General features: G+C 47.6%; 1 protein-coding gene across 2 annotated transcripts in view; it reads left to right on the forward strand.

Annotated features, from left to right (window-relative positions):
• The first annotated feature begins 11,029 nt into the window (after nt 1-11,029).
• LOC112551522 (uncharacterized protein C16orf45-like) overlaps nt 11,030-13,593 on the forward strand; it is a 96,117-nt gene continuing 93,553 nt past the window's right edge. For both annotated transcript variants that reach the window (XR_003095811.1, XM_025212906.1), the window contains exon 1: nt 11,030-11,148. Coding sequence is in view for 1 of the 2 variants with exons in the window: in XM_025212906.1 (XP_025068691.1) it covers nt 11,045-11,148 (104 nt within the window). In the remaining variant the exon portion in view is untranslated. The remainder of the gene's footprint in view (nt 11,149-13,593) is intronic.

Raw genomic sequence — 13,593 nt, forward strand, 5'->3', positions numbered from 1 at the left:
AATGTGTAGCATGGTGGGGGCCTGGTCCCCAAGTGGGAGCCCTCGGTGCTAGTGCAATATGAATTCTTCATTTCACTGTCCATTGAGGGATGTCTAAAGGAATTTGGTGCCCCTGTTGTGGCAGGTTTTATTTCCTACCCTCTCACTCGCCTGATTTAGCTTTCTGGGTAATGAAGATAAACCATGGAGATGCTTTAAGGCTTTAAGAAAACTTAAAAGCTAAGGAGCTGCCTCATTTGGGGCTATTCATGACAGGGCAATGGGTTTCTGTTATCATATAGCTAGAGATCTACTCAATTCACAATTTTGCAGAAACTGTGAAATCTGGGATTGTCCATGAGATCAACTTAAAAAAAAAAGGCGAGCTCCCCAGTGGGAGCTAGCAATCCTTGCTGCTACGGCCCAGCCTTGCAGCCCACTCAGGGAGGGGAAGGTGCCAGGTGATGAGGCGGTATTAAGGGCAGCTGCCCCCTTGTCCCTCCTCCCCTACCAGGGCCTCTCCACCAGTCAGTGCTGAGGGGCAGGGCTGGCAGAACACATCTGGAAAATGTCCATGAAATTTGCTCTTTATGCCGCTACCAACCCATGAAAATAGTTTAGTTTCACCACGACTTAAATAGGTCCCTACATATAGTTTGCACTGTCTGGGGAAGCAGGGAGGAGAACCTTTGCTCTAGTTTTAGGGCGTGAACCACTGGATCCTTTGCCATGCAAGCTAAATGAGCACTGTGTCTGTTAGCATTCAGAGCAGGTTCTGTAGCTTCTCTGTGAATTAGACCCTCCAGAGTCAGAAGACCTGTGCATGTTTACTGAGCCAGTACATCACGAAACGATATACTGCGTAGCACTGCACCACTCCCTCATCCAACTTTGTAGGTCTTATTAGATTTCCAAAGAGGTGGGGAAAATCCTTGATGAGGCAGATGTGTGCTGTGTGGATCAGCACCTTACCCAAAGAACCCAGTGCAGGGGAAGTGCCCTGCTAACAGGGTTGCCAAGTGTTCAAAAAAAAAAAAAAAGGCTAAAAATGCTTATTCATAAAGTCTCTTACAAAAGTTGAGCTGTCTGTAAAAAAAAAAAAACAGGAAACCATGAGCTTGATTGAAGATCTGTTCCTGGAATGAGGCTGGATGCAAGTGTTGATGGACAGAGCAAAAGCATTGCTACCTTGTGTCTGAGAATGAGCACAGCTCAGCACCCTGCAGGGAGCTTTCCATTAGCGTTTTGTGACCTATGGGAGTGTCCATAACCTACTCCCACCTGTCCCCCCACCCTCCCCACAGCCACATGCTGCCACTAAGTCCTATTGGCCATTGCCTGCCTGTAGCAACAGTTAACTTCAATGGCAAGCAGGTCTGCATGGCCCTAGACCAGGGGTGGGCAAAATGCGGCCCATGGGCCAAATGCGGCCCACCAGGCCATCCTATCTGGCCTGTCGGGCCCCTAAAAAATTTAGAAAATTAATATGTATCTGCCCCTGGCTGCTTGTCATGCGGCCCTTGATGGCTTGTCAAAACTCAGTAAGCAGCCCTCCATCCAAAATAATTGCCCGCCCCTGCCGTAGGCAGTCTGAGGCACTGGACTGGACAGGGAAGTGGGAGGCACAGTTCGTTTGCTAGTGGGTGAGACTGTTAACTGCTTGAGGTCACTTAATGTTTAATGGTTACGGTCTTCCCCAAGGTTATATGTTTATCCTTTTTTTCCTGTTAATCAACCCTGTTTTAGTTGAATGTTGCTTGCAAGTGAGGAAGGCTGTTCACTTTAGAATACCCAGTTAAAATGTATTTTCCTAGGTTTCTGGGTGAAGGCTCAAGCCAGATTTAGACAGCTGGTGTTAAACTGCTAAATTTAAACCTGGCCCCTGATACTTCTGTCCAGGGCATTGCAGAAGGGTTACATTTGCATTACATATAATGTATGTCAATAAAAACGCACACCAGTAAAAAGTTTGATTATCACTAAACAGTTTGCAGGTTGGCAACAAAAAAAATTCTTGGGCTGGCAACCCTGCCTGCTATGTGGGGGCATGCCCTGTTGGCAATAGCGTAGCTAAGGTGGGACACCTGAAGCTGGAGCCCTGGGCATTGACTTAAGGGAGTGAGGGGACAGAAAAATAGATGCTGCCACAGCTGCATAGCCATGCCAGCCACACCAGCAGCTGGAAGTCACTGCTGTCCCCATGCATTGCCACTGTTCTGGGCACCCAGCTGCTTTGCTATGCCTCTGCTGGTTGGTTACCCCTAGCAAATGTCAGCCATGGGGCAACTGACTCTTCTACTTTATATCTATGCCCCAGCCCAGGCAATAAATAGCAAAACTCTTGAGGGATGGTGACATATATAGATATGTTTGAACTCATAACTGCCTATATGAAACACTGCAGCTGGGCCATGGAAGGTTGTCTGTCCAGCTTATCCCGGTACTCACAGCACAAGGTTCTCTCTGCACTCACTGTTTCCAGCTTTACAATCCATTTTTGTTTGACACTTTGGCAATTTCCATTCCATTCCTCCCACTGCAAAGTTCAACCCCAAGAAACCTAGATATAACCTTTATGGGAAGGAAAAAGGGAATCTGGAAGTCAGGATGCCTGGGTTCTTTTCCTGGCTATGCCCCTGACTCCTTGTGTTACCTAGAGTAAGTCATTTTCCCTCTCTGTGCCTCAGTTTCCCTGTCTGGGCAGTGAAAACAATACGTACATCATAGGTGGGTTATGAAGCTTAACTGTTGGTTGCAGAGCACAGTGAGATCCTTGAGCAGAAGGACAAAGGGTTATTGCATGAAATGAGTAACTTCTGTATATCATGCCTACAAACCTTAATTCAAGGAGCTCAACCGAAACCAATAACTGATAACGCCAAATGTCATTGAAATGCCACTTGTTCTATATTTGCTGGTGTGACAAAGCTGAATTAAATGCAAACATTAAACAATAGAATCAGCTGCTCTTTACCCATCTGTCTGCAAAGCACTGCCTGTCCACAAGTAGCTCCAGGCTATTACTGTCCCACATTAACCCTGAACATCACCTGGTCTCAAAATCCCACTGTTTCTTGTTTAGCTTACAGTAACTTGGAGAAAGAACACTGAAATCCTGCTTTTCAGATTCTACCCATGGCTTTGCAGATTATCACTTTAAATTAAACCCTGTGAAGTGACAGCATTTGCTCCATAGTTTAGGTTGAAACTAGGTTTTCGTTATAAGTTCGATCCCCTCCATATAAAGTCCTATTGGCCTCCAAATTGGCAGGTTTAGTTCAGGGCCACAGTAAGACCTTTGCACAAAAGTTGGAGTGAATCAGATCAGGGATCCCTGAATTATGGCCTTTGACCACAGCAAAGCATCCAATTCCCAAACTTCTTCAAATCTGTCTCTTCCTGTTCTCTCCCCAGCTTTCAGCAAAATGAATGGAAAGCAAAGGAGAAAGAGAAATGTTGTTGTGGCCATGGTGGTCCAGGCAATGTATGAGAAGGAAAGGGGTTTTTTGTGCTGTCGTTTATGTGTCCAGCTGTATAGGTAGGGTAGGTAAGCTTTCAGGCACAAAGACCTGAAGAAGGGCACTTGTTCAGCATTCCCACAAATCAGATTTAGCTGATCATGTCAAGTAATAAAAATAACTAACCTGCTTTCCAACAGCATTGCTGAGGGATGTCAGCTCCAGCTATCTTAAAAGTAGGGCTATAGCCCCACTGCTAGGAGCTACAGAAGCAGGGAGGCTTTGTGCTTCTTTCTCCCCCTGTAATCTCCTGCAACATAAAGTTGCTCCCAGTGCCTCCCAACTTTACCATCTCTGCTTCTTAAACCTTTCCCATCTCCTCCTACTTTCAAAAGCCCTTTAGCCCCACATGCTCCTCAACCTCACCCATGTTTTACAAGCAAGGGCCCATGGGGTTGAGTGAGGTTGATGAGATTACCCAGGCAGAGGTAGGATACCAGGGGATGGGCTTCCTTCCTGAGGAACACAGTAGGACCCCTCACCTCACCCACAGCCATCTGCTGTCCCACAGTCTGCTTATTCTCACCGGGATGATCCTCCTGCTGTTTCCCTCACCCCCAGCAATGTGGGCACTAGAGCAGCTGGGGGCTATCAGAGTTTCCCCCTTGCTCTGTGCACCTCCCCAGTGCAGCTGGTCAGGCTGACCTGAGGGAGCACCTGGGCTCTGGGGTGAATATATTCAGCATGAGCAAGCTAGCATGGCATGTCCCCCTTTTCTGACTGGGATACTGTCGGAAAAAGCTAATTTGACCCCTAGCCAGACTCTGAGTGTCCTTCATTTAGAGCTATGGGTGAGGGAGGGACCCAGATTTTGGTTCATTAAAAAAATAAGCCATCCAAAGTATCGGAGAGGGGAGTTTTTGGTATGGGGAATGTCAGTGTGTGAATCTGATAGGCAGTATCTCTCCCTTACTGGATTGAAAGACTCCAGCTAGGCACAAGTTTCATTGGAGTTTCTTATGAGAGAGATTGAGGGAACATAGTGGGTGTCTGGATTTCATAAGTATCCTAATTCACAGACCAAGATCCCTCTCCAGATAGAGAATAAATTGAGGGTGCAGTGAGAGAGATCTTAACAAATGCAGATTTTGCTCTGTGCTGCCTCCTAAATACTGTCTGAGTAAGGAGCTGGCAGGGGGATGTGCCACAATAACCATGAAATGTTCCAAGACTCCATGAACCCATGATATTCAAGCCCCATTTGTACATATTCAAGCCCCATTTGTACATAGACCATAACAAGCAGCAAGTGCCTGGTTATGGTCTATGTAGAGGCCATAAATGGGAAGATGTGAATTGTATCTGAGTGCATGTCCAGGTTTGGGTGTCCTTACCATGTACACATGTCTGCATCTGCCTTAGTGTGCACACATGTTCACATGTGTTTTGTGTGCAAGGACAGTTTAGGTATTTATTCATTAGATGTGAAATGTATTAACCAAGAGTTGGTGCCATTGCTACCCTCAGTCTCAGGTAAGGTGATGCTTCCCACACAGCCAGCTGCATTTGTTGGTGCTGGAGCTGAGTGATTGGAGGTGCAGAGCCACCTTTCTGGGAGGAGTGTCAATCTTGTGTACCACGTAATTTGTTAAGTCTGGCTCTGTTGTGAATACCTCAGGGAGTTGTACTAACTGTTTAGCTCATTTTTGTTGTCTGCATATCAGCTGCCTTCCTAGTCTGACCTGTTATCTTTCAGTTCTACCCTTAGTCCGAGCTCCTGTTTTGCTGGGTAAGGTACCACCAACAGGCAAGGGCAGAGGCAGAGAGGGAGCAGTGTCATGGTCATACCCCCTTTCAGGTTATGCCGTAGGAACAGCAGCCAGGAACTTTTTTAATGTCTTTGAAACAGGTAAGAATCCACCTCTCTTGGTACCCCCTCCCTTCTCTGTGCTCAACGGCATCTCCCATTCCCTCCCCTCCTATTTTCCCCATCCCCTAAGCACCATTGCCACTGTCCTTGGCTGACTGGGGGGGGGGACTCCAGAGCCACTTCTGCTCTGCTCAAGGCAGGCTGCATGGGCATCAGGAAGAGGAGCAGCAGCTGTAGTGGGCAGGTTTCCCTCCCGGCCTGGTCTTTCTGGGTGTCCCCTGCCAGCCCAGGAGCAATGCAAGGAAGGAACATCCAAGCACCTCTTTTGCTTTCCCCTGAAGAGCCTGGCTCCTTGTGCTCCTGCTTCTTGCAGCCCTGGTAGGAGCATTGTAGGAGTGGCCAGGGCAGTGGCAAATTGGTGTCCACTTCCTGCACCCTGAGACTTAAGTAGGGGGATGAGAGCAGAGGAAATGTGCTGCTGAGCATGGAGGGGAAGGGAGTGGGGGAGGGGAGGGGGAATTCTTACCTGATTTGGGGACTTAATAAAAGTCCCTGACTACTGCTTCCACAGTGTGGCCTGCCCTCCTTTGTGCAGGTGGGGGGAAGCTGAGAGCAGGAGTCGAGCCACATCTTCAGTGCTGGTTGTTGCTTCTGCACCACCTGTTTTGAAGTCCTGGATCTGCCTTTGGCTAAAGCTATATATTGGCATAGTGGGGTTGTTTTTGACTTACTCCCTCCACTAGGGTATTGAATTGGTTATGCTATGGTCACTATTATGGAGTGGCTTACCTAGATACCTCTTGAGCCAGGACCTGTGTACTACTCAGGATTAGGCACAGAGTTCCTTCTCCTGTTGTGTGTTGCAAGACAAGTTATTCTAGAAAGCAGTAATTTGTTATACCCACAAATTTTATCTCCAAATCTCACCCTCATGAGGTGTTTTATCTAGTTAATATGAGGGTAGTTGAAGCCTCCCACTATTATTGCCTATCCTACTTTTACAGCTTCTCTAATTTCCCTCAGCATTTCATAACTACCTTCACTCTCCTCATTAGGTGGTTGGTAGTACAATCTTAGTACTATGTTTTTTTATATTCAAGTATGAAATTACTACCCACACAGGTTCTATGCTACCATATGTAGCCAAATCCAAGATGACTTTGAATTTAAGGTGACCCCCAATAATTAGATTCTATACATGGACAATTATAAATTAGTTATAGTTTTCTATGCATAGAATCTAATTATATTGGAGGGTTGTCTTAAATTCTTCCCTTCCCTCCACTGCTGTTGCAAGGAAACCAGCAGCAGGGGGACAAGCAGTGGGGAATGAAATGGGGGGGCGGGGAGGGGCAGGCAACCTGCCCCTTGCATACTCCAACTGGTGTCTGCCCCTCCTCCAGCCCCCAGCCACCTGCCCCCTGGGTGTGTGCCCCTTTGGCTCTGACTCTGACTTGGAGCACGGAGCATATGGTGGCTTCAGCCCTGGTTGTGTATCAGTGACAGCGGTAGCTTTTAGAGTCATGGAGATGTAGGACTGTAAGGGACCTCCAGAGGCCATCTAGTCCAACCCCCTGCCTCAGGCAGGATCATCCCTAGGCAAATCATCCCATACAAACCATAAGCTAAACTCTACATAAGATTGCCATCAACCCTGACACAACATAGACCTAACACTCTAACCTTCCATAAGAAAAGCAGGGGAACCACAGCAGCCAATGTCCTGCTTCTATGACATGTTATCCATATATGCTCAAGTGATCCTGGATAGAGGGTCATGCCCCCCACTACAGGGAAGGCAAAAACCCCCACAATGCATACCAATCTGACTATGGGGTAAAATTCCTTCCAGTTCCTGAATATGAAGATTGGTCTGACCCTGAGCACAGGGGCAAGGTCCTCTAGCCAGGGACCTCCAGGTTTAAGTCCCGGCAGGGGTATTGGCACACCTCAGTCAAAATCCCCAGCTTTGTCTGCAGCCAATGCCTCTGAGGAGGGCTTAAAAAAATCTTGACGCATGTAGCAGGAAGAGAAGGGGGGAGCGCAAAATTCCCTCCCAGCCCTATGTAGTAACCAGCAAAATCCAGAAGCATGGGAAATACCTATAGTGGAACCAGTGGCTGTTCAACCTCTTCTTGAGCACTTCCACTGATGGAGAGTCCACAACTTCCTTCGGCAGTCAATTCCACTGCCTCACTGTTCTGCCAGTGAAGAAGTTTTTCCAGATATCCAATCTAAACCTACTTTGCTGCAACTTCAAGCCAGTGGTCTATGCCCCACTCCCTGCAGCAACGTGTTTTCCCTCTTCATTATGGCAGCACTTCAGGTATGTGAAGATTGCTATCATGTCACCTCTTAAGCACCTTTTCTGCAAGCTGAACATGCCTAGCTCCTTCAACCTTATATCCAGCTGCAGGTACTTCTGCGCAGTGTCTTTCAGTTGTCATGCCAATGTCTGGGTTACTGTGCTATATCCATTTTTCTTTCTCAGAATCTTTGCTTGTATGTCTCCTTAGATATTTTGAGATGGTTTAGGATAGCCTTCTTTACTTCTGGGGCCTCTTCTCAGGTAGTGCTTGATCAGTGGCCTGAGCCTCTCCAATTAACAAGGGTCTAGTTCTGATGGAGGACATTGCAACTCCATCAAGCTGCCATGGTGGCCTTCTCAAATAGTTTGGGAAAAGACTCTGGGTTGTCATCCTTTGTCATTTTTCAGGGACAAATCCCGGCAACTCTGGCAGGGAGCAGCAGCTTTGCCCTCTCTCAGTCCTTTCTTGCAATGTTCACATTAATTATTGTTGTTGTCTCAGGACGTCTAATTGAGCTGTTCCTTGTTCATGATGCAGACCCATCTATTCTCCATTTTCCCACATAAGCCTTATATTTCTTGTAATAGGAGGTCTAAAGTCCTTTGTGCGGGTTCTCTGTTGGCCTTTCGCTGTTCAGTTGTTACTATGCCAGGAGGTGTACTAGTTGCTCCATGGTCTCATGGCCCTCAGCATTCTTCGTATCTACTGCTGTCTTCCCTGCCAGTATACCAAATGCAGTGGCTTGCACCTTCTCCTTGCTCAAGATGGGATGCTATCTGCACTCTCTGCACTCTAGCCTTCCCTCCTCCCCAGGGATTCCTTTATCTCGCCTGCCACATTTTGCTCTAATTCAGTGTGCAGGTGTCTGAAGAGAAGAACAGATTAGTCAACAGGACATGAGGTTTTATTGGGTCTACTGGTACTTGCTTCTTCAGTTTGGACTTTCTGCCCAGTGTCCTTTAATTCTTGTTGCCAATCTCTATTGGACTTTTTCCCACCTGGTAAGCCTGCCCAGGCCAATCCCCTCTTCTTCATGCTTCTTAATCCTTCTGGATAGGCCCAGCACCAAGATGGCTTTCCTTGTGGCCTATTAGGCCTCCCTAAGTTTTACCCCAGACTCATCAACAGGCAATTCCCCTGGGTTTCTATTCCTCCAGCAGGAGCTCTGTCCTTCTCACCAGAGGAAAGTCCTTCTGCCCCCCTCTATCCCCACCCCACTTCACTGCTGCGAACCTTCCCTTATATTTCTCTCTAGGGTATGGCCTCCAGCCTGCCTTGTTCTTCTTAAAGAGCTCTGCCCCTTCTCCCTTGTAATGGGGATGAAAGTTGCCGTGTTAAAATGGCCCAGGGGGGCCTCTTCCAGTCCTTTGTACAGTTGGGTCCGGATGGAGGCTTGAGCTAGGATTGTGTATTGAATAGAGAGCTAGCTGAGGACAGGTATGTAACAACCAGTGCACATCTGGTTAAGACATGTCAGATGGAGGACATGTCCAGTATGGTACAGGTATTTCTCACCATGGCTAATAGAACATCAGGTACTTTTTTAGGCTCTTACTTCTGAACTTTGTGCTCACCATGTCCTAACAGTGATCTCAGACAAGGTAGAACAGCCTCTTAGTCTAACAGTCTTTTCTCTCTGCCTTCCATTCATCTCCAACAGAAATGTCTCTAGGCAAAACACAAGCAGTCTGACTATCTAAAGAATGAAACATCAGTTCATACTCTCCCCTTAAGCAATTCTTCTCATTCATTCTTTCACTGCTTTATAGAGGATGAGGTCACAGGTATTCTGGTGTTTATCACCAGTGTAAAGTCTGGCAAAACATTGGCTTTGAAAGAATAATCAGCAAAGCTCAAGAAAGAGGCTTAAAGGTGACAGAGCTAACTTCATGCTTGACCTGTTGCTTTCCTTTTTCCGTGTCCTTTTGACAAGGTATTTAGCAGAAGTCACAGATTTTCTTTGGAATCTGACAGGGCTGTGCTGCAAGTGCTTTTGCTATAGCCTCAAACTCGCAACCTGTGGGCTGTCAACCACACACCTTAGCACCCTCAGCAATCCAGCCCCATGCTCAGCCTGTAAGGAGCAGGAACTGATTCCAGCAGGCTTCCTTTTCAGACACAGTCCTTCACATGGGCACTGCATGCTTGAAGAGCTGACTAAGCTGGCTCTGATGATAATGTGTGCAGCCAAGCAGAACTGTTCTAGGGCAGAGCAGATTGAGCAAAGCCAAGAAAATACAAGTAAAGGAAAAGGGCAACTGCATGGCACTTTTACAGAAGTTAACTTTCACATATGGAAGTGTATGTGTCTTGGACCAGAATCTAATCTCTCTTGCCCTAGTGTATTTTTGAAGTGGTACCACTGAAGTCAGTAGAGTTGCTGCAAGTTAGTGCTCCAGCTTGTTCGGTGCTTAGCACTGCTACCAAGATTGAGCAAAGAATGTAAGGGTGTGACTGTTCTGCTGAATATGATAGATGTGATTCTCAGTTACAGTAAAGCCATATTGATACAGCAAACAGCATACTGGGGAACTTAAGCATGCTACATGGGCAGGCTGTCTAGTAGCATAACTAGGGGGCCAAGAGAAGCAAACTTGGAGGGGGTGCCAGAATGGCCCCCAGCTCCACTAGTTTTTGCCATAGCAGAAACAGCCCTGCACCATCTGGTCAGAGGATCTGGGTACAGGTCAGGAACACCTTCCTTTCCCTTTTTTCCTTTCCCCACTACACCTTGCTCTCCAGAGCTCAGTATACCAACCTAACCCCCCTCTCTGAGCACAAGGGAGTTTGCCTGGGGCAGGAAAGTCATTAATTACACCTCTTCTTTTCTCATATACTTCATTTCCCCCTCTACGCTTCATTAATGTGGCAGAGCCACACAACGGCTTTATCTTTGATGCTTGCCAGGTCCTCATCCTGGGTGTGCTGGAGTGCTGCCAGTTTCAACCCACCTAGTTTCACTTCTGAGGCTGCCCCTTGAACTGCAAGCTGTGTAGCTGCATCTGTACATTGCTGTGTGTGGGCTAATTTAAACTGTCACTCAGCAGTGCTCATTTGCCTGCCTGTAGTGCTACACAGACACAACTACAGTTTTTGCAGTTCAGTAAGTAGCTTGTCCGGAGCAGTCCAGCATGGTGGAGGGCATTGCTGCCTGGCAGGGTAGATGTGCCCTAAATCCCCTGTGGATTACATAGGCAGGTAAAGTAGGATTAAGCTACGCTGAAAATGTAGTGTAAATCAGACCCAGTGAGTTTTAAGTTAAGCATGTGCCTAATTGCTTTGCTGAACTAAGGCAAGGATGCTCCACACCTTGCAGGATTGAACCATGAGAGTATTTGATCCCTTGTCTCCACGAATCATCTATCCTTTATTCCTGCTTTTAACCTGATTCATTCCATGTTTCATTTGCAGAAAAGGACATTGTTTCAATGGCTGATTCCACCACAACCATTGATGACATAGAAGGGGAGCTCTTTAAAATTGAGAGAATAAGAGAGGTCCTCGTGCGAAGGGAGTCAGAGCTGAGATACATGTGAGTAGAGCACTAGTTTCTGTCTGTGTGTGTGTGTGTGTGTGTGTGTGTGTGTGCACCTTCCAGTGAGTGGGGCTATTCAATGATACCTTTGTCTCCTGTTGCTGCCTGCTGTTATGCTTGAAGAGCATTCAGTTAAGCCTTTGCTAGTATTATAAAGATGGCTGCCCTGTGGCTTTCTGCCTGATCTCATTGAGACAAATCCCTGCAATATACAGAGCTGGTGCCGAGGACAGGAGTCCAGTGAACAGGATGCTGCCATGTCTTCATCCTGAACTGTTAAGTGCTGATTGCTGCCGGAGGAGCCCAGCCCAAGGGGTTCCTTCCCAGGAGATGCTCAGAAAAGCTTCTCCCCAACATGGTGACCTTGGACTGCAGAGAAGCATTTGGTAGGGCCAGGCCATCATCCTGGAATGTCTATGCCTCCGTCTTCTACCTGGAGGTCAATCAGATTACTGAGCTTAACCGAAAGTGTGCCATGCTACTGACTGTCATTGGCTCAGATGCTTTTGATATTGTGTACTCACAATGTCCCCAGCAAAACCCCATGACAAGTCAAACACTGAAATCCTCACACTACTAAATAATCATCTCACACTGACTCCACCTGAAACAGTTAGACAGTTCCATTTCAACCAGTGCAGTCAGCTGCCAGATGAAAGGATTGCAGCATATACAGGTGAGTTGAATTGTTTGTCCAAGAATTATATTTATGGTACAAGTCTTGAATCTCAACTGGGAATCAGCTTGTGTGTGGGATTCAGGATGAAGCCCTACTGCAGCAGACTCCTTTCAAAGCAAAACTTAACATCCACCAATGCTTAGGAAGAAACACTTAACAAGGCTGAATCTCACTGTTTAAAGCTTGTCTGCAAAACTGATATCAACTGAGACTCAGCAAGTGCAATTCAAAGGGAGTTCACTAAAGGAGCCACCATCAGCACATAACATAGTAAATTCTTCAACTCTGGGAAGCTGCCAAAGCTGTGGTGAGAGCCACAGATGCAACACATACCATGTCCGTGATGCCAAATGCTGTCATTACAAATACAAGTATCACATTAAATGTGTGTGTTGTCAGAAGTTCACGCTATCCAAAAAGAAGTGAAACAAGCAGGGTATGCTTTGAGCTGCCACAAGTACTGTTGTTGATCTAAATGGAATTTCAGCCTGATGTTTGCCAACAGCATGGCAATACCGCCCATACAGAAGAAGATGACCTACACTATACTCCAAGTTGTTCCATGTGTCATGAAGGCAGACTCAGATCTGCATTTGCTGTAATTTCAAACAAGACATAGAAATTCTGTGGCCTCAAAATCATGTTCCTTTTGTTCCATGAGAAGCAGGACTTGCTGAGTCCAGTAAACAAGCAGTTGAATTGAAAGGAGAATGTTATGTAAATAATCTCTATGGCAGTGGTCACCAACCGGTCGATCCCGATCAACTGGTTGATCAGGGAGCCTCTGACAGCCTCTGAGATAGACTATCAGAGGCTTCGTGATCGGGAGCAGCCAGAATGCAGTCCGGGAGCAGCAGGACATAGGAGCAGCAAGACCCATGTGGCTGGGCTGAGCTGCACCCCCTGCTCCTGGGGCCGAGCTGCATGAGTGGGACGATCCCCCTCCGTGCCCCCTGCCACCAGGTGAATGGGGTCCTGGCCGGGCCGGGCCAGGCCAAGGGAGGGTCAGAGCCTGGGTAGCTCGTCCAGGCATGCAGGGGGGCTCCCGCCACTGCATGCACCCCAGCAGAGGTCTGGGGGGCATGTTGCCCCCAATCTGTGCACAGAGCGAGGCGGCTGCTGCTGTGCACTGGGCTTTGTGCCCCAAGCCCCGCTGCAGTTTGTGGTGTGAAGCCTGGGGTGAAAGCCCAGCACGCAGTGGCAGCAGACCTGTTGACCAGATCTGAAATCAAATTCCAGGTGATGTACCATCTACAGTTGCAGAAGACATTGTACCGTCAACAGGTTTTATGAGTCCATCAGTTCTTGTTTTAGACGTGTCAAATACTCCAGCTGCTGAAGCAACTCAAGAAGAGCCAAAACAACCTGCTGCCATCTACAGTGACAGGCCTCCAACCCCTGAATTAGGTTGTCCAGGGAGAGTCATCAACTCGTAGGTAGAGCTTTTCTATGTTGTGTTTCTCTCCTATGGCTGCCTGCTATTATGCTTGAAGATCAGTCAGTCAAGGCTTAAGCCAGAGCTGTCCACCTGAGAGGCCACATGCAGTCTGCAGGGCTTGTCAGTAGGCCTGTGTGAATCAGTTTGGCCGAATCTCTGAATCAGCCAGGCCAGGCCTATCCCCCTCCTGCTCTCCCAAACCCTTTCCCCATCCCAGCCCTCCCCCATGGCTCCCCCACCTGCCGCGGCTCTGGCTCTTTAAGGAAAAAAAAACTCAAGAAAACGCCCCTGGACTCTCAGTTCCTGCTGGCACGGGGGGGGCCCC

Source organism: Alligator sinensis, unplaced genomic scaffold (assembly GCF_000455745.1).
Source record: "Alligator sinensis unplaced genomic scaffold, ASM45574v1 scaffold17_1, whole genome shotgun sequence".
Lineage (NCBI taxonomy): Eukaryota > Metazoa > Chordata > Crocodylia > Alligatoridae > Alligator > Alligator sinensis.